We start from the raw sequence: 20,841 nt of genomic DNA, 5'->3' as shown, positions 1-20,841 counted from the left end.
CAGTATATAATAGAAAAAACATTTCCTATGTAGTTAATTCTGACTGAGTGATCTTATCAAAATGGATTACTATTTCAATTTAAGTTAAATCTTTTATTTGTAACCTTGTGAAACAGCTTTTACAAACACACCAAAAACCATTTACTTGTATACATTTTTATTTATTAAACCCACATGCAGGTACCAAGAATTTCAATAAAACTATAACAGCAGTAAAATATGCGAAATTGAAATTTTGATGAGGTGTTATTCAAAATAAAATTATGCAGTATTTAATTTTGTTTTAATAGCATTTATAATATTTGTTTCTGCTGATTTTAAGTTTAATGTCAAGAAATATTCAGATTTCAGAGTGACTTTTAATTAAAAAACATGTGTAGCTGATACTGTTACTACATTTTTGAGAGACCAGGTTTGTTACTCTGGGTGGATTTAAGATGTCCATTTTATTGTGACTATATCCGTGTCTTTTGACAATTGGTACTTATGCACTTCTCTAAAGTAATGTTTCTACCACATGTTGTGCATGGGCCGATAGCTCAGCTATTACATTTTCAGTGAAGTAAATGAGTCATTTCTGTCAGTGCATGTAGCACAAGTATAGCATGATTTGTAGAAATGTATAGAAAACTGTCTAAACTCAAACCGTGTTGAGCATCTGAAGGGAAAAAGATGATCAGAACTTGTACAACAAACAGTCATGTTTTGAGAGTTTAAATATTAGGGTTTGATGGTTCAGCCGCCTCAATGGTAAAAATAAATAAATAAATACAAATAATACAAAATAGCAAATAAATTGCTATTGTGTTTTTTGTAAAGCATTGTCATTTAATTCAGTAGTAGTTACAAATGTGTTCATTTGATTTAAATAAGATGATCACCATTAAAAAAATAGTAATATCCAAAAAAAGTATGGCATGAGTGCTTCTTTTTTGTTGTAGTATTCTTCAGTTATTTTCACCAGGACAAGGAATTTGAAAGTGCAGAAGACAAAATTCATCTTAGTAAAAGCCAAATAACATTGGGAACCATGTTTAAACATTTGGAACAAGATAAAAAGGACAACATACATTATTCAGAACTGGTCAGAAGCTGGTTTAATGTAAACATTGTTCCTGAAGCTACAAAACATAGTGTGTAAATTAAAAATTGATTAAAAATTAAAATATGATGAAACAGGAATATCTAGTACTTATATTACAATGTAAATAAGGATTTACTTTAGATGGTACAGTTTTCTAGCACTTTGTGCAATTTGATGACTACTTTTACATGGAACCTAATATTCTATCACTAGTAAATTACACAACTTATTTTAAATATTATGATTGGTAAAGATTAATCAGATAACAGTCAAATGTAATGAAACGGATCATTTAAACTTTTCATGATTTGTTTAATCTTCTTGTCTACTTCACACACCAAGGGGTAATGAACATAGCAAAACTGACAGTGAGTCTATGTTATGGGTAGATTTTCATATTTCCTTTGCTTAATGACAATTATGCTCACAAGCTGTATGCTTCAAATTGATTACTATGTGTGTAGTTATAGGTGGGTGATTGAAATCAGATATACACTTCCTGAGCAATGGTTCTGAACAACACCTAAGTAGCATGAAGGGTGATAGCTGGGAGAAGTGAAGACGATGAGAGAGTTTGGAAAAGTGTTTTAAAAAATACTTCTTAAATATATTTGGCAAACAAGGATCACATTTTAATATATAAATATAATATAATAAAAATCATTATGACACAAAGCACAAAAATGTAAAGGTAAAGTCTTTCATTTTATTTTGATCATTAAAATATGAGTAGCCACTTCAGTAACTCTTGCAACAATGTTCTCCTTATGACAGCTTTGTTTTATGCATTACCACAAAGAGTGAAAGGATGATTAGTTCTCTCTGTAATGCATTACATGTTCTCACTGGTCAATACTTTAAGAAAGGTAATACAGTACTATACTTGTGATAATAAACTTAAAACTGATAAGTATGAGTTATATTCTACATTAAAATTGTGTTTTTGCCTTACTTTACTGTGTTAATATGGTTCTGGGTTGTTACTTTAATGAAACACCCATGATATATTTCTGGAAAAGCAAAGATTCACTGTTCAATGGCCAGAACAGGATCTGCATTACTCCTCTTCAATCTGATAATGCTTGTGTTTCAGTACACCAGAGTTTGCCTTCCATGGGAGACTAAAAAGTGTAACCTCTCAGTAGCTGGAACACATCTTAGTCTCCCCCTTTTCAACAAATGGGAACCATGCAGTTTAATAAAATGTGGAAATACTGTACTGGCCAAAACACATTTTCGGTATTAAACTAAACAAAATGCAAATTAAGAGCTGCACTGCAAATATAATGTTATGTAAATGAATGTTATTATAAATGGAAAAGTATTTTGAAATTGACTATGTCTTTACCTTAAAATAAAGCAAAAGAATGTCATAATTCAAATAAACAATTAACATAAACCAAGAGAAGAGAAAGAAGTATATAATTACTAATCATATATGCTGACAAAATATTATATAATAGAAAACTGGAGGGTGACTCACAAAAGACAAATTTCAAAAAGAGCTTTTTACTACATATAATCTCTCTGTCAGTACAGTATTCTTCTACAGTGACAATTTTTTTGTTCCTTTTCACAATGTATCTCTGTAACCAGCATGCTTTTCCTACACAATTTGAACTGAGTATTTGAAATTTTAATGGACGTTACAACAGGGTCAAAAGTTAACACACAGTAAGAAAACAAATTATGTGTCTTCTCAAAAGCATTGCACTAAATTTCAAGTCAAAAACAGATTTTACTGGTATGAAGAGTAGTACTCAAACATTTATTCAGCTAAGCCTTTCCATTACAGTATATTGCTACACATTTTGAATGCTATTTGATACATACAGCTATATTTTATAACCTAAACATTATGATATTATGGATCATATGCATGTGCATCATATGCCTAGAAACCATGTAGCAAAATTAAACCCAAAGTTTGAAAGTGATGGTGCCCATGAAAGCAATCACACAAATGACAATGAAATAACATCACTTAAATCACTATAAAAATACCAAATAAATTGACAAAATAAGCATTACTGATCAATCCTGACCGAGCCCCTCTTTTAAGGCACAGGCACCATACACAACCAGCATATTTAGACACACACCTCACCTGAAGTTGCTGCAGTTATCTAGAAACAGGAACATCTCTGGCAGGAATACAAAAGCAGTCCTGTAGTCCAGAGCTTCTCCAGTCAACCAAAACTCCAGCAATGGCAATCTCATACTCAGTTTTACCATCAATATTAAAAAGGTATGACTCTCTAGATGGTAAAGAAAATAGTTTGATTAAATAAGTTTTAAACCTAAACATGGATGCTGGGGTGAACCTCACAATGAGCTTCACAGTGTGAGTCTTCTGCTTTGAATTTATATTGTGACTGCAGGCATTTTTCCATATAAGTCAAAACTTTGTTAAAGTTATTTTATTACATTTATTTCCTGTTGGGAACAAACAAAATATTGTCTGTCTGTCTGTCTATCTTTAGAAGATAATATTTCAAATTAGAAGAATGAGAGAATCCTTAAAAACAATGTTTTTTTGTAAAGTCTTTCCTTTCTGTTGCTACAGAGTATTTAATGTGTGAACTTGGCCTTTTTAACACAGGTGCATTATATCACAGGTACATCACATGCCTAGAAACAGGTAGCATAATAGCAACCCAAAGCTGTAAAGTTAGTTAAACCATGGCATCTGTCTATCTTTTTTTTTCATTGCCAAAAGGCCAATATTTCAAATTAAAAGAATCCTTAAAAACGATGTTTTTTTTTAACTATTTCCTTTATGTTGCTACAGAGTATTTAATGTGCAAATGTGTTCCTTATAACACGGGTGCCATTTTATCATTGGTCATGTGGCAACCAGAAGCTGTACTTGAAAAGTAAATATGGTACATGAAATAGCAGTGCCCATGAGAAAAAAACATATCAAAATGGTGGTGTGCATTAAAAAACAAACAAATGAAATTATAATAAATTAAAATAATACTAAAAATCATAAATTAAAAAAATGAACATTATTTGCACAATCATGTCAAACCCTCTGTATCTTAATAGCAGAAATGGTCAAAAGTATTTGTCAGATCATTATTCTTCAGCATTCTTCTTCATTCTTCATCAAACTATCATTCTTTAGTAGTCAATTGCATGTTAAATTGCCTACAATGGTTCTACAAGCTTCCACTTTCAGTTTTGCCTTACTTTCCTTTCTTGAGTATTTTCATACTTTCTTGTTAACTGTCTCATTCTGTCTGTAGCTGTGGACTCAATGTATACTTTTATATTTGAGTGATTCTAAAGTAACAGCAGTATTTCAATATTGTTCTTTTTAATATTAGAATGTTGACAATAACTGTTAAATTACTGAATTTTGGAACACTGTGTAGTGAAGACAATGCAAAACACTTTTTGGAATTGTTATTAATTCCTACAATTAAAATAAAAGTTGTATTGGTGCAAATTATCAAGAAACATTTTTTATGAATAACATGTTGCCTGATATAATTAGTGGCATTTAGCACTGGGAAATACCGTCCATTGCATCATAATAGCAAAACCTTTAATTTAGAAAATCCATTAGAGATTCTTTACATAAAATGTGTGCACTGCTGTATGTTTGTTTAATAATTGTTTAATTTATCCTTTCAGACTTTGCAATCCTATAGTTGAAAGCAGCCGAAAAAGAGTGTATTCATCTCCTGTTAGTCTCCATTTCCACTCAGATGAATCAATTACTCGAAGGGGTTTTTACATCTTGTACAGGGCTTTCAGTTATGAAGATCGTAAGTAATCCCTTAGACTGGGTCAATCTGAAGAAAAGTAGATTTTTTTTTTTTACTTAAATGATTGAGAAAAGCCAAGCAAAATGACACTTTTTATTGGCTAACTAAAAAGCCACCTAGTACTACTTAAATGATATAAAAGCATTGTTTAATTTTTAGGAGCTATCATTGCCAGTTTCACTATCTATGTATATTAGTAAAAAAATATTAAAAATGTTAAGATTTTGTTAATAATAGATTGTTGACTACTTTAAACCTATAAAGTAATTGAGTAGTTACTTTCTAACAGCTGTTCAGAGTCATTTCTTTTTGCTAAACAATCTCTAAAAGGCACAGAACAATTGCTTGTTTTCATATATAATGTGATTTATTCTGATTTGATCATTAAAATTATTAGCTGTAAACAACTGTAACCAAGTACTATTTGCCGAAGTAGGACATTGTATTGTTGGTTGGGGATTGTTGTAAATTGAAACCAGGCAGTGACCTCTTGTAATCACCCGGATACAATCTCAGTGAGACTCTAGAAAAGAGATTAGAACAACAACCTACAGAGTAGAGTTGATTCAAATTCACTGATACATTTGCAATGCATTAACATATTTTGATATAAGATATACTTTATTCACTGGTATGCCAATGGGTTTACTTGAGCTTCTGCTAAACAAATTACTATGTAATTTTACCTTGCACATTTGATTCCACTACAGCAGAATACTTGGTTATCTATGAGTGTAGGTAGAAGTACTGCAATTGGAAATGAAAAAGAGGGAGAAAGTGCTCTGCTGAAGTTCATAAGACTTCCGCTCTTGATCGCATTTTCTTAGTGTATACTTCCATCTTTCAATCATTGAGCAATAAAATTGGTTTGAGCTCCTTTTACTTATAGGTTCAAAAACACATTAATCACTTGTGTTAGTATTTTGCTAACGAAAATGAATGATTTATATCAGACAATGTTGTTAACCTCTTAATTTTAACTTGAGTTATATCTTGGTTATATATTAACAATTCATTGTTCATCAGTATGACATTGATTTGAAAACTTAATGCAAAAACTCCTACATCAAAGTTAACTATTAAACAAGATGTTCAGTTAACAAAAATGATTTATGTCAAATTAACAAAATAGTCAGAAAGAAAGACTGTAGAAACTATGACTTTCCAAGACCAGGATTGAATACCCTTGATTTAGATGAATATGAAGGCATTATGTTGGATGCTGTTGCCACTATTTCAGAGACTCAAATCACAAAATTGTATTAATTTGTTAATGATGGAAACTGAAGTCAACTAAACCAGAAATAAAAACAGTATAAAGTAGATTAATGAGAAAGAGTGTAAGATTATGTTGGAATATGACTACGGTGAGTAATAACTTTACTTTGGGGCAATGGATGGATTAAGGGAAACAATTCTGAAAAAAATAACCAGGATAGAGAGACAATTTTTCTACCAGTGAGTGTACATTTGTCTTGAAAAGTCTTCCACATGTTATTTATTATGTCTGTTTTTGGTTGATACATTTCATCATCTGTTGTTGTTTACTGCATCTCAATATTTAAGCATCCCATTTAGACTCTTCAGTCTCCAGACCACTCCCTGTTCCTTAGTAACAGAGCATATTTATGATTAAAGAGAACTGTCATGAAGCTGATGACCATGGAAAATGTCTTTCCTTCTACAATAAAACAGCTCACTGAGGAAATAGTATCATCAATTTGTCACTGCTGTGTTCCTTCTATTTTTAAGGTGTCCTTATCCTTTCTCTCAAAAACCAAAATATCTCCTGGGTTTTTGATTAAAGCCCTCTGGCACTGGTATATCATTCTTCAGTCTGCCTCCAGCACTTTACCTTTATGTTCTTCACAATTCCTAAATGTCATTAGAAGAAGCAGTAAATATATCTTTCAACAATATAGTACAACTTCTAGACTACCAATGTATTTATGATAGTATATTTTTTGTGGATTTGATGTCCACGTATAAAGCAATTTTCTTTAACACATTCATAGTAAACGATTTTGTATGAAAATCTACATGTATATTGGATCTTTGACTTTCTTATGAACAGACACCAAACTTTGAAGCTGGAAAGCCATTAGTGAGGATTTTATATCTCTTAACACATGAACATCTCAGATATGCATTCTGTTTCAACAGTACATACTAATGACCACTTATATTAACAAATCAATATTAATTCCATCATAGATGACATCACTCAATTAGGCGTGGAAGGAGATGAACTGGGAACAACCTATAGTTGAACCCACAAGGCCAAAACAACTGTATATTTTATTAGACAGTCCTCCAAACTCCTACTTGTCACTGGTGACAGCAGGGGGAAACCATTTAAATTCATTGACAATACATTTTATCAAAGTCAGAACATTGATGAACACATCACTTAACAAAGGCAGCTTACCAGCAATTGGATTTGCTGCATCAAATTACAAAATGTTTATCTGTCAGAGTCATTATTTCATAATCATATTAATATTGAGTTATTGTGTTATCGCTTGGCACTATACAGTAATTTCATAAATGAGGTTAATTTTGTTTGAAAGTTAACAATTTGACCTTGTTATTAATTTAGCATATTTTAAAAATTTTGAAATTTTCTTCACTGAGTATGTGTTCATTTTATTCATTTTCTGATCCAAAATATTCCTATGCAGAGTCACAAGGGACTGGAGCCTATCCTAGCACCATTGAGCAGAAGGCAAGAAGTAACCCTATATATTTTGCATAGGTTTATCATGGGGCATTCTCAGCCATACATCCATATTAACCCATACAAGCTCATAAATTGTAAGGAAAAAAATTTATTTCTTCAGGATGTGGGAGGAAACTGGAGTACCAAGGGAAAACCTATGTGGAAATAGAGGATGTGTGCAGCCTCCGGCAAACACTGCCAATCTACAATTTGAATCCAGGATCCCAGAGACAGCAGTACCAACCAATGAATTGACATGGCACCCTCTACCAAGTATATGGTTTTGAAACAAATGCTATGCATTTATCCTTCTGAATGAGTTTTTTGATTACATATGTTTTAGTCTTAAAGTTTGTATTTATAAAATGAGTACTGTCTCCATATATTGTTATCTGTGGAAGCTATGATCATCTTTTTATAGGCCTATTACTTCTTCATATTAAGATTCTTAAAATCTTTCACATATTCATTCTTGTTCCTTTTAAAATCCATGGTATTTTGTACAAAATGTATTATAGAATGGTCCACAGAAAACTTAAAAATGATTTATGGCTTTTTTATTTTGTTTGTGTTTAATAGCTTGTCCAAAACAATTCCAATGTAAAGATGGCAAATGTATCTCTTTGAAGAATCGTTGTGATGGCTGGAAAGACTGCTCAGATGGAAGTGATGAAATTAAATGCAGTAAATGTCTTGTAATTTTTTTTTTTTTTACTAAATTCACGGTTATGTGTTATGCTTAGTTTGCTGACTTTTACTGATTAATATCTTAAAGTTAACACCTTTAGAACATTTTACTTTTCACTTTTTCTTAGGTAAGTACAAATGAGGATATCCAACACTCAAAAGTACACAAATTATTTTCAAGTTTTTTTCTATTTTACATAATATGATTACACAATTATGAGATAATCAAAAAATATAATGCAAAGTCCACGATTTGAAGCATAGTGCCAAAAATGACTTTGTACTAAAAGATATAAGCTATAAGATGCAATAATAACATTTTAAAATAGTGAACACATTTGTTCAGCTTTCTTTGGTGTAACGCATTTCACTCTTTTTTAGCCAAATGTAGACAAGGGGAAATTGACTGTGGAAATGGTCAATGCCGACCAAATCCTAGACTTTGCAATGAGAAAAATGATTGTGGAGACAGTAGTGATGAAACAGACTGCAGTAAGTAAAAGTTAACTCAAAACGTAAACGTAAAGGATTTCTTGTATAATTTTAGGAAATATTCATTCTCTCTTGCTTTCTCTGTGTAAATGGCATCGACCATTATTCTATCTCATAATTGTCCATCATCATGTTTGGCACAGAACACTAAATGATTTATGCGTAATTTTGTCAACATTGCTTATATAAATGCTCAATCTCTTTCACTATCTTCATAGCCACCATAGGCAGCAGGTTGGTTAGTATTTTGAAAAAGACAAAGAGTGAATATCCTGCTGAAATGCTCCCATCTAATTTTCAAGGACATGTTTTTATATATAATGTATGATGATGTCACTACAAAGAAGTGACATAATGTATCAAAAAAATCACACTGGTGATATGAAGTGTGATTGTCTAAAATACTTTTTGCTATCCAGTAAATTTAACGTAAATAATGGCTTTTGGGAGTTAATTTTATCTTGTAAGCTAAAACAACCAAAAACAGTATTACATGACATACCTCAGCTTTCACTTTATTCTTGAAATGTCGAAATGTTGACACAACACCTCAAATTAACCTTTTTAAATTTAGGCATTTCAACATGGATATTTTTTTTGGCCTCACATGAAGCACATGAAATTATAATAATATAAATACTTATTACTGTTTATGTAATAGCAGAGGGCATTGATTCAGTTTTTGTTCTTTTTAGCCTCTGTTTAGAATTTGCACTTGTGTGGTTCTTCTCTGGGTACTCCAATTTCCTGCTATATTTCAAAACAGTTTCTGCTAGGTAAATGGGAAATTTCCACATACCAAACATGAGTAGGTGTGCCATTTCTTTGTCTGTAGCCCAATGAAGGACTTGTTCCTGCCTTGTACTTGGATGTGCTATGGGTAACAAAACTACTGACACCCAAAATAAGAAACAAATAGTTCAGAAAACCAGTGGAGACATACTTTTATATACTCATAACAAATTTTGAAATTAGTGTCTTTGCAATAGTAACTTTTTTTGACTGTGTGTGTTGTAGTAATGTGACCAAAATATTATTTTAATGAAAAGAGGCCGAATGTTTGCACTTTAGTTTTACATATACATGTGGCTGCATGCCATTTGACAAAATGTTGATCTCATCCCAATCTTTTTATCCACTCCAGGTTTAGAAGAATGTTACTTCTACTGCCCAAATGGAATCTGTATTCCTCAGTCATCCCTTTGTGATGGGATAGTGGACTGTAAAGACCGCAGCGATGAAATAAACTGTTCTAGAGCATGTAAGTGAACATTGCTTCATTAATAGTCTTTCTTAGGTTGCTGAAGTAACCTTTACATTTCATCCAACTTGGCATACCAGATAACCTAGCAGACATTTTTTTTTGTATGAGACCAAACATGGTATTAAGTTGACATGTCAATTAATTATTTTCATCAAGAGTCCTCAAAACAGATCCAGAAGGCTGCAGTAACTGTAGGTTTTCATTACAGCCACTTTTATGTTATGCTGTTCAAAGCAGGGTAGTTGAGTCATTCAAAAAAGCATCCAACTCCATCTTCAGTTTATGCTAACGTTTTAACCATTGTTTATATATGACACATTGTTATTCTGATTACTTGGTAAATATAAATTTATAGTGTTGTATACTATGATACTTTACCTCACCTCAATAATACTGTATATGACAAATGAGAGTGATGGTGAATGAAGAGAAGCATTAGTGGTGTGTGTCAGGACTGGGATCCTATGGGATTCAAAGTAAGCACTTTTTCACTCACATGTGGACTAGAATAGGTAATCAGTATTGGGAAAATAGGGGTAACCAATTGCCTAACATTAAAAATGTTATTGCTTTGAATATGAACAAAATTCATTACATTATAAAAGTCTAGTTTGTGCATTAAAAATCTAATTATAATGCTGTTATTTTTACGATGTTTTGAGTGCCTTACATAAAATGCATATTGAGAAAAAGAAGCAGGCAGACAGTCAGTAGTGACCAGTTTAACACAATAACAAGGATGGTTGAATATTTAGAGTAGATTTTGACTAGTTTTAGATTCAGATGAAAAGCTGGTGAGCTATAACAGCTGTGTTTAATGCTTCTGTGTTTCGGTGAGAAGCAAAAGGTGCTTCCTGGTAGCATTTAGCAAGATAAAAAATAGGAAGTGCTAGGTGTAATTGCGTGAAGATAAGAAATGCTTATTTCTGTGGAATACATGAATAATAGTTTTTATATTCAACACTTAGCACCCTGTTTAGGCTGTGTTATGACACGCCTAAACATATTCTTGTCTTTGCTCTGTGTTGTTACGGGAATTACACTTTTTTTCTCAATTTCTTGTATTGTTTTTCTGTTTTTGAGAACTACCTTTTTGTGACAGGTTTGATTTCTCCTTTGCGCCAGATGCGAGTCGATTTGTGGGAGTCCATAATGTGATTCTTCTTTTAGGCACTGGAGTTGTGATTTTAGCAATTTTAAACAAAGTATTGTTTTAATAAATTAATTGTATGTGGTATGCCATTTTACCAGGTATGCGGTTAAGTTGCAAAGAAATTTTTTTAACTTTGGGTAATGAACAACATTTATCAAATCTGGTCAGCTCGATGAATAAATGAATTGAATCACTTGTTCCCATATATTTTAAATAAACATGCCACTTTTTTTTTTTTTATTTATTAATTTTATTACAATCAATACATAGCAATCAAGTTTTTACAAACCACCCCTGAGATATAAACATAAACATGCCACTTTAACAAAATATTTTCAAATATGTACTCTAATATATTAAAATTTCAGATTACTACATATGAATGGATAATTATTTTGCATAATATTAAAAAATGCTTACAGGATGTGTAACTGAAAAATTTTGTTTGTACCAATATGGTCCTTAGAGTGAACATGAGGTTGACTATTCGTCCTTAACTAAATGACAATTCACTGTATGGCCTAATGAGCATTATAGTTGTCTGGTGTCTAGACAAAACATGATTTTAAACATTGACACACAGCAAGGCCAAGTTAATGAGTGTGGCAATGTGGTGTATGGTACACAAAGGGAAAAAAACAACTCTTTACATGGTTTTATAAAGAGGTCTTTGAAGAGGCTAAGGATTATGGCATGCTGTAAAAACACATACCAAGCAAGAGAAATTGAAATACTATATTGGTCAATAAACTTTTTCTCTGCAGAAAGCTGCTGAGAGGTCACCTCAGTATATCATACACAAAAAGGGAATAAGTGTGCTGGCATAGATGTTTATTGAACAGCTAGCAGGTTGTGTGGCTTTAAATGGCATTGAAGTGCCCAGAACTGCTGAAGTAAATAGCCTGCTCATTGAACAGATGGACACTATATAATACACGAATGAAACATTTTAGTAAACTTTTAGAAGTTAACTCTCCATATAAATGACTGAAGTAAAAGGAACCTCTCTGAATCTTTTACGGGCATACCTGCATGTGTCATAATATCTTTATTTTGTAAATGCAAAATTAATTTCTTCATCTTTACCAAATGGTTTTCTTAACTGTAACAAAAACTAAACTAAAATGATTCTTTCAAAATAAAAAACTAGTCAAAGTAAGTCACAAAAATAAAAACTAAATACAAAGGTCAAAAGTACAGAAAACTAAAATAAACTTAACGAATCTAATGATGGGTTCAAAGAAGAAAGTAAAATAACTTTGTGTCTAGCACAGAATCAGTTGATGCATGCACAATGGTGGTGCTACAATGGAAAAGCTTTTAGGGGAGTCAGCTCAATGCTAGTGGTACTGACTAACTCGATAGATGCAATAAAAATAAAGTTCTGTTGTGATTTAATGCCAAACAGGAAAGCCAATGCCACAAAAACATTCACAAAATCAAATAAGTTAATTTGGTAAACTGTAATAAGGTTATTAATTTAATTAAGGAGAGTAAACAAGAAACACCTTCCTTAAGTAAATAACAGAAATTAAGCTAAAAATATCTTCTTGATAGAAGGGTGACATGAGAAATAAATATATACTGACAAGTTGAAAGATCGGTCATCAGCTTTCTTCCTAGAATTACCTCTGTCTACAGACACTGAAATTTTAAAATGTGTATTATTTAATTTAGACATTTGTATTATTACTTTAAATTTTCATTTTTTTCTTTCAGCTCTGTGGTTGAAATGCTGCACATGTAGCAATAGTTAATTAACTCAAAAAGAGAAAGAATCCTGACAAAAAAACAATATAGTCCTTGTTTAACAACAGGACTAATAACATTTTTGCTCTCAATGAAGTCTAATCTACAGTGAGATCTGGATTCTGAATAAACAAAATAAAGTATTCTGCCTTAGTAAGAGAACAATTAAAGTTAATAAGAAAATGTTCCTCCTTCCAACCCTTAATTTTTTCAACCGGCTCTCTCCTTTTCAGGGATGCAGAAAGCAGGCACAAGGTAGAAACTAGCCCCAAACGGCACTCCCACACACACAACACACAAGCACACATTCACAAGTACAGTGTTGAGTCATTGCTTTAATATAACACATGCTTCTTTGTAATGTGGGTAGAAAATGAAACACATGAAAACATAAGGAAAACACACCACTACCACAGTAGAAAAAATGTACCAACTATTGTTGAAATTTGTTCTTCATGAAATTAGTTTTTATTCATTAAAGTAGTACAATGAAATGCTTGTGACTCACATCATTTATTATAACATTCATTATTCTGTACATCAAGAACTTAATCAACCTGTCAGAGAATGTGATGAAAATAGTATACATTATTAGTCAATAAAAAGTGCATATTGTAAATGAACCTTGGTCAAACTGAAAATGAGATGCTTTATTATAAAAGTGTTGAAAGGAAACGTAGGCAACTTTTATACATACCTTCAAAACTACTGAACCACATGGAATTTGGTTAGAAAAGATCATCTCTTAGTTACTGTAGGAATTCTTTCACAAACTGGCACATCCAGTAGATTCCAGGAGATGATAGTAATAGGACATAAACATAGCATTAGATATTAGTAAGTGAAGTAAGCTAATGAGGAGCAGGTAACAGGGATAAAACTTATCATTAAACATCTGTTAAATGCAGGTCATATGCTCAAAGAGACAAAGTCATTCCAGATTGCAAGATAAACCCATAAAATGGCAGAGATTTTAAGAGACATTTTACATTTCTAGTCACATTTAACACAAAGTGCAAACTAATGCATAAGGGCAATGCACAAAACTTTAAATACTCTACAGTATGTCCAGTGTGCATTAAATGTGTAATTATCCTAAATAGATAGTGTCTATGTGTCAGTGTATTTAATTAGCAAGAATAATGATGAGCATGATGTGAAGTATTTTATCGTCAATGGGAAAAAACGATTGTGATTAGTGCTACTTTGCACACTTTTGTAGAATGATGCAGTTGGTAATGGTGGTACAGTATACATCATGGTAAGCATAGCAACTAGCAACTACAGTGATTGCTCGCTATATTGTGCTTCGACTTTCGCGGCTTCACTCCATCGCGGATTTTAAATGTAAGCATATCTAAATATATATCACAGATTTTTCGCTGGTTCGCAGATTTCTGCGGACAGTGGGTGTTTTAATTTGTGGTACGTCCCTCCTCAGCTTGTTTGCCCAGTTGATTTCATACAAGGGACGCTATTGGCAGATGGCTGAGAAGCTACCCAATCAGAGCACGTATTACGTATTAAATAAAACTCCTCAATGATACACGACATGCTTCCCGCGTGGTGTTCGCACACTTCAAAGCTCTAACAGCCCGTATTGATTTTTGATTGTTTGCTTTTCTCTGTCTCTCTCACTCTCTCTGACATTCTCTGCTCCTGACGGAGGGGGTGTGAGCAGAGGGACTGTTTGCACAGAGACTGTTTGCTTAGAAGATACGAACGCTCCTGTAAAAAATGCTGAAAGACTACCTTCACATTGATCCCTTCATTGCGGCCGCTTTATCGCGGGTGCTTCGTATACTTAAAAGCCTAACAGAGCTATTGATTTTTGATTGTTTACATTTCTCTCTCTCTCTGACATTCTCTGCTCCTGACGGCACTCCTTTGAAGAGGAAGATATGTTTACATTCTTTTAATTGTGAGAAAGAACTGTCATCTCTGTCTTGTCATGGAGCACAGTTTAAACCTTTGACTAAAGGGTGTTATTTCATGTCTAGAGGGCTCTAATAATGTTAAAAAACATAATTAGAAGTTCGTAAACAGGTTTTCTATGCTCTAACTGCAAAAATATTACATTTATAAATAAAGAATCCTACTTTGTGGAAATTCATTTATCTGTCTGGAGCGGATTAACCGCGATAAAGGAGGGTTTACTGTATAACTGTGCGGAGAATATTTATAAACAGTGTGGGAGAGTTTCTAAGGGCTTAAAATATATAAAAATACCCATACAAACATATGGTTTCTACTTTGCGGATTTTCACCTATTGCGGGGGGTTCTGGAACGCAACCCCCGCGGTCGAGGAGGGATTACTGTATAATGTGATATAAAACACTTTAGCAGCCTGTCACACAAATTTAAGGACTTGAGCCTTCTCAAAAGTTCTTGCTAAAGAATTCTTATGTATAGCAGGTTTGTGTTGTCCACCCAATCCAGTCTGCTATAGAGATGAACAGTAAGGTATTTATAAGGCTACACCTCCTTTCCCTTTGGTAAGAGAATTTTTTGTGTAGTGTTGCTTTGATACATATTTGTACCATAGTTTTTAAAACTTATACAGTATGTGTTTTTAATTGTTATTTTCTTGAATAGAGTAAATTAGAATTCAACACATAAAAGCTGTTTTGACAAGAATAGTTCCTTCAGGCCAACATAGCTCGTCAGTGCCTATTAACCTAGCTTTTGCAAAATATAAGACTTAGAGTGGTTGAGAAGGAGCATAGGACTTCACAAGTGTCTCCATATATGCAAGTGCTGATCAATTTACTACTCTGTAGGCAAGCATCAGGGATTTTAGCTTAGATATTAAACTTAGTAATAAGAAGTTGTATGGTATTTACACTTTTGCTTTATTGTACTGTATATTTGATCTGTAATACATAAATAAATGTGTAACTTTCTTCTGTCTGCTACAATAGTCTTGCCTGAGCTTACATGAAAGGAGAAGTGCTAAACTACATCAGTCATGACAGAGACATAAGAGTGTTGGATTTGGAACATTCTGTTAAGGTCTACAAAGTAAAGAGTATCAAGGAAAAAATAGAGTCACTCTAGTACTCGGCTACAACCAGACCTTAACACCAAGAGTTTGCATCTTTGCACATCAACGTATACATTTTTAAAAAATATATACATTTCTATAAATTATTTCATGTTGCAAAACCCTAATGCTATTCTACTTACCTCCACAGTTCAAAAAGTGTGTGCTTCATCTTCTTACAAATGCCGTGATGGGAAATGTGTTAGCAAAATAAATCCTGAATGTGATGGTGTGAAAGACTGTGCTGATGGAGTTGATGAATTAGGCTGTGGTGAGTGAATAGGTTTTTGCATTTACGTATAACTTAATTGCACTTTGTTGAAGCTTAGTATGTGTGATACTGTATATTGATGTAAAAAGTAAATTCTACTGGTTATTGCTTTACAGCAGTTTTTTGTAGAATATCTGTATCTGTAAAAAAATTATTGCTGCAGGATGTGGAACAAGGCCTTCAAAGAAAACCAAAATAGTTGGTGGTGAAGATGCTCGCACTGGAGAGTGGCCTTGGCAAGTTAGCCTTCAGATGGGAAAATATGGACATATCTGTGGAGCATCAGTCATTTCTAGCAAGTGGCTACTGTCAGCTGCACACTGTTTTCAGGACTCTGACTCTATCAGGTAACATTAAGCCTACTCTCTCGAGTAACTCATTAACAACATGTAATGCCAGTAAATCCATGCCCCCCTCCAACATGATTATTCAGATTTAATTTCACTGGTGACTTAAACTGATAACCAACACACAAACTCTATGTTGTCAGTACTAAATTAAGTATACTGTAATTAATGGTATACATGAAGTACTGATTCCACATGTATTCATTCTCTACATCTTGATAGTCTCTATGGTGCAATCTGGAAGTCATATTATTAACTAAGTGGAGGGTAAATAAACACAGTTAAGCTGTCTTATGTAAATTCATTTTAAAGACAAAGATGTTCCTTTTTTGGTTAACATACCCCATAACAACATCATGTATTTGAAAAGCAACTAGTAATCTACAAAATTGCACTGGAGCTGACATCTGTTTGTATGTATGGATGTATATACTCTTTGTTTCTGGCAACCCACAAAAATGGGTGCACATGTTTTCAGGAAAACTGGGCGATAACTACAAAGTAGAATATACTATAATTTACATTATGGGCGGCCGGGGATGGCAGGTGGCACACCACGAAATGCTATACTGTGATCTGTTAACGGAGGAATGTTACATGCAAGGTTAAGTTGGTTGTTCGATTCCCACATGTCATGTTTTACTTTCAATTTTGTCAGAGATTGCCCTCGCTATTCTCTCATTATTCTTACTATGGTTGCCTGGAAACTCAGGTGTGGCACTGTTGTTTGCGGATGTTTTATGTTAGCCAGGGTTCCTCCACTGGCTGGAGTTCAAATGCCATTTTTATGTCAATTTTGTTAATTGTTATTGTTAAAATTGTCGATTATTTAGTTTCTTTATGTGTAAGCATCTTTTATGTGCCTTGTGTTTTTGGGTGGTCTCCTCTCCTGGTATGTCCTCCATGTCCTTGAGACTATGCTGGGAGACACAGTAAACCTTCTTCCAAAGGCACGCACGGATTTGCCATCCTGGAGGAGCTGGCCTACCTTTGCAACCCGAATTGGTGGTAGGTACCACCTCATGCTAACCCATGATGACAAGGACACTAGCAAAATGAAAAACTAGAGAAGAATTGGTCAGGAAGGATAACTAGAGAGCAATTGGCTATGGCCAACACCTGCTAAACCATTCCATTTTGGGGGTTGTCTTGCTGTTTGCCTCTCCTGTTGTCACTTTCATTTGTACCAAAGCAGGTGAAGTTGATTCACAATTAGTTATACTGCTTAACTGGACAGATTGTTATCCCTGAAGTTTAATTGACTTGGTGTTAGACTGTGATGATTAAATGTTCCCATAATTTGTTGAGCAGTGTGCATTCAAGATAACATTGTCTTTTTAAAGATATTTCAAAACATCAAAATGTCATTTTTTTGTTATCTGAACTTCAATTAAATATAGCTCAAACACATTTCAAGATATCTCAAAATAACATCTGGATCATTAAAGGATATTTCAAATGCATTTCGAAATTTGTTATAATAGGTATGAAGTCCCATTGAAACTGTAGGAAATTTCACAGGAAGTGATTTTGGGATATCTTGAAATAGTTTTTCATACATGTTAAAATGCTTACAAGGTCAATTTGAAATATTGCAAAATTTATTTTATACATCTTAAAAAATTAAGATATTTTAGAATCTTTTACAGAAACCTTAAAATGCAAAGGAACATACAGTGGTGTGAAAAACTATTGGCCCCTTCCTGATTTCTTATTCTTTTGCATGTTTGTCACACAAAATGTTTCTGATCATCAAACACATTTAACCATTAGTCAAATATAACACAAGTAAACACAAAATGCAGTTTTTAAATGATGGTTTTTATTATTTAGGGAGAAAAAAAAAATCCAAACCTATTTGTACTATGGTACAAATGTGACAAACATGCAAAAGAATAAGAAATCAGGAAGGGGGCAAATAGTTTTTCACACCACTGTATTTTGAGATATACAGTATTCAAATGAGTTTCAGATATCGGAAAAGGTCAGTTGGCTTTTAAGATAACTGAAATTCATTTTGATACATCTTATGTGTTGTCTGCTAGGTGCATTGTCCTTTCTTTGTGTGGGCTACTTCTTAACAATATATTTAAAGCTAGAGAAACCCCCCATGGATTTTCAGGAAAGAAGCATGTAATTGTAAGATCCAGTTTTGAAAGTTCAAAGTACTGTAAAAATCCAGTCTTTAAAAATATCTATTTTGTCAGTAAATGTCAGAAGACAAAAGTTATTGAGCATTATATTCCAAATGACTAAACATAAAAAAACACCTATAGCACAATGAAGTCTAAAGTAAAGAAACAGAAAACTTATAGTATACTGTATCTATGAGTCTTTGTTTATCCTGATGCTTTCCAGAACTGCTTACCTGTAGAAGAATGGCACTGTGAAGTGAGACCACTGGGATTAGAACTATAAAATCTATTTTTGAGACTGTAATTCATAACAAAAAAGTGAAAATATTATTTACCTGTATACAATTACAGTGGGATTCTTCCAGCACATCAAAATTCATGTGTGGAGGAAAAACAAAGTATTAGAATTATAGTAAAATTAGAGGAAACTTTAGCAGTCACATTGGGCTAACCCAAATTTTTTATATTGTTCCTAACTCTGTTTTACTGATGTAGTGGTTTGCCCTTTTGTAAACCCCAAGCTCTATTGCCTAACAGTAATTTTTCTCTCCTCATATTCTCTTATTCATCTTGCTGTCTGTCTTCAGAGCCTATCATGTGAAAGTCCAATGTTGCCTTCTGCTATTCTTGGGGAGATCTACTAATCTTATTTCAGATCTTAACATTTTTTTCTTAGCTGTAGTGTCCATCAAGAAAAAACTTAGAGAGCATGGTCCCCACTTGCCAGTGTACCCAGAGATGTTCCCTAGTCACCTCTGTGTCTCCTGGTGGCCTTCTTACCATCATATGCTACCTTAACAATCCTTACAACTTCAGAAGACTCCTATTGGCTGGATAAGCCTGTCTCACAGCTCGTCTCTCTCCGCTTACACCCAGAAGTTGGAGTGTCTAACAAAATTACTGTACTAGGGAAGGTTTATAGGCAACATTTTTCTTGTAGGTTGTTAAAGACTTTTGTTTTTGCTGGGAGTTTTACTAGCATGATGTTCGCTATAGTATGTCAGAATTTCAATGGTAATAAATTATGTAAAACCTACATATATATCCAAAATTAAAGTATAGAAAAATGTTCAGTTACTTTTTATTTATTATCCATTAACTGAACTAGAAGGGGTATTTGCAAAAGACATTATGCCATCTTCCATTTTCTGTAAGATCTTCTACTGTATTCCTGCAGTTATTTTTAAAATAGTAGGACACATCCATAGTCTTTAATTGTTGTCAGTAGGGTGCATTTTGGCAGTCTTGATAAGTTTGTACATAGTAGGCAACTGCCAAACCTGGCTTCCACCATTAGCTAAATACAAACTGGTGGGTTCCTTCTGCTTGTGTCTTTTTGGCTTAATAGTTAACATTTGCAGACCTAGAAAGACAAAAGTCAACTACTCTAATTTGCTAATTATATGTTCTGTGATTATAGGGTGCTGTGTTTTGCTTAACAGTGGCTATATGAGATCTTTGTGAAACTGTAGTGGTAAATTGTTCTATTCTGTTATCAGTTCCATGCTTAAACAAGTTCATCATGTTTATGCATGTAATATTGTTGGCGAGGTGGCCCATTATGATCTTTATTTATAATTTACCTTCAAAATACTTCTTTTTTTATTATTGTTTTATTATTGGCCTTCAAAATGCTTCATGTTTTATTATTGTTTTTTTCCTCAGAAAAAAATGCATAGTTGGGTGTATCTGATTTGTGCACAAATCTTTCTATGCCAGAACCCAAAAAAAAATGAAGTGTAAGAATGATCCAAACAAAAGCTTTGAAATCAAAATCTAACTTCTCTGAAGTTCTTTTGCTTACAAAGGTCTGCTTTTAGATCCATTTTCAATTATGACCTCTGTAACATTGCTGTTAGGTCATCACTTTTGGCCACCACATAGTACACAGGAAGGATTTCATTAATATGCAGCAATTCATATTATTAAAAGGTAAACATCCATCTAGTTTTTGTGCCTATATATTCACTTCATGATAGTCTAGAGCCTGTCCTAATTGCATTATACTTAAGGCAGACTCCATCCTTGAAAGGGTATAAGTATTTCGCAGGGCATGCTCATGCATTTTAACACCTACTTATATCGGGCCAGTTTTAATCACCAGTTTAAATAATCAATTA

The 20,841-nt window shown here is 33.1% G+C and overlaps 1 protein-coding gene across 3 annotated transcripts in view; it reads left to right on the top strand.

Moving 5' to 3' along the window:
* The window catches only part of LOC120523849 (suppressor of tumorigenicity 14 protein homolog), a 68,537-nt gene that overhangs the window by 38,104 nt on the left and 9,592 nt on the right, over positions 1–20,841 (top strand). For 2 of the 3 annotated variants that reach the window (XM_039745509.1, XM_039745510.1), the window contains 6 exons: positions 4,727–4,860; positions 8,159–8,263; positions 8,648–8,758; positions 9,903–10,019; positions 16,120–16,239; positions 16,403–16,586. In XM_039745509.1, the coding sequence (XP_039601443.1) occupies positions 4,727–4,860; positions 8,159–8,263; positions 8,648–8,758; positions 9,903–10,019; positions 16,120–16,239; positions 16,403–16,586 (771 nt within the window). The remainder of the gene's footprint in view (positions 1–4,726; positions 4,861–8,158; positions 8,264–8,647; positions 8,759–9,902; positions 10,020–16,119; positions 16,240–16,402; positions 16,587–20,841) is intronic. The other variant, XM_039745511.1, reaches the window with a different exon arrangement.

Source organism: Polypterus senegalus, chromosome 2, assembly GCF_016835505.1.
Source record: "Polypterus senegalus isolate Bchr_013 chromosome 2, ASM1683550v1, whole genome shotgun sequence".
Classification (NCBI taxonomy): domain Eukaryota; kingdom Metazoa; phylum Chordata; class Cladistia; order Polypteriformes; family Polypteridae; genus Polypterus; species Polypterus senegalus.
This window is presented reverse-complemented; position numbering and strand designations above follow the sequence as displayed.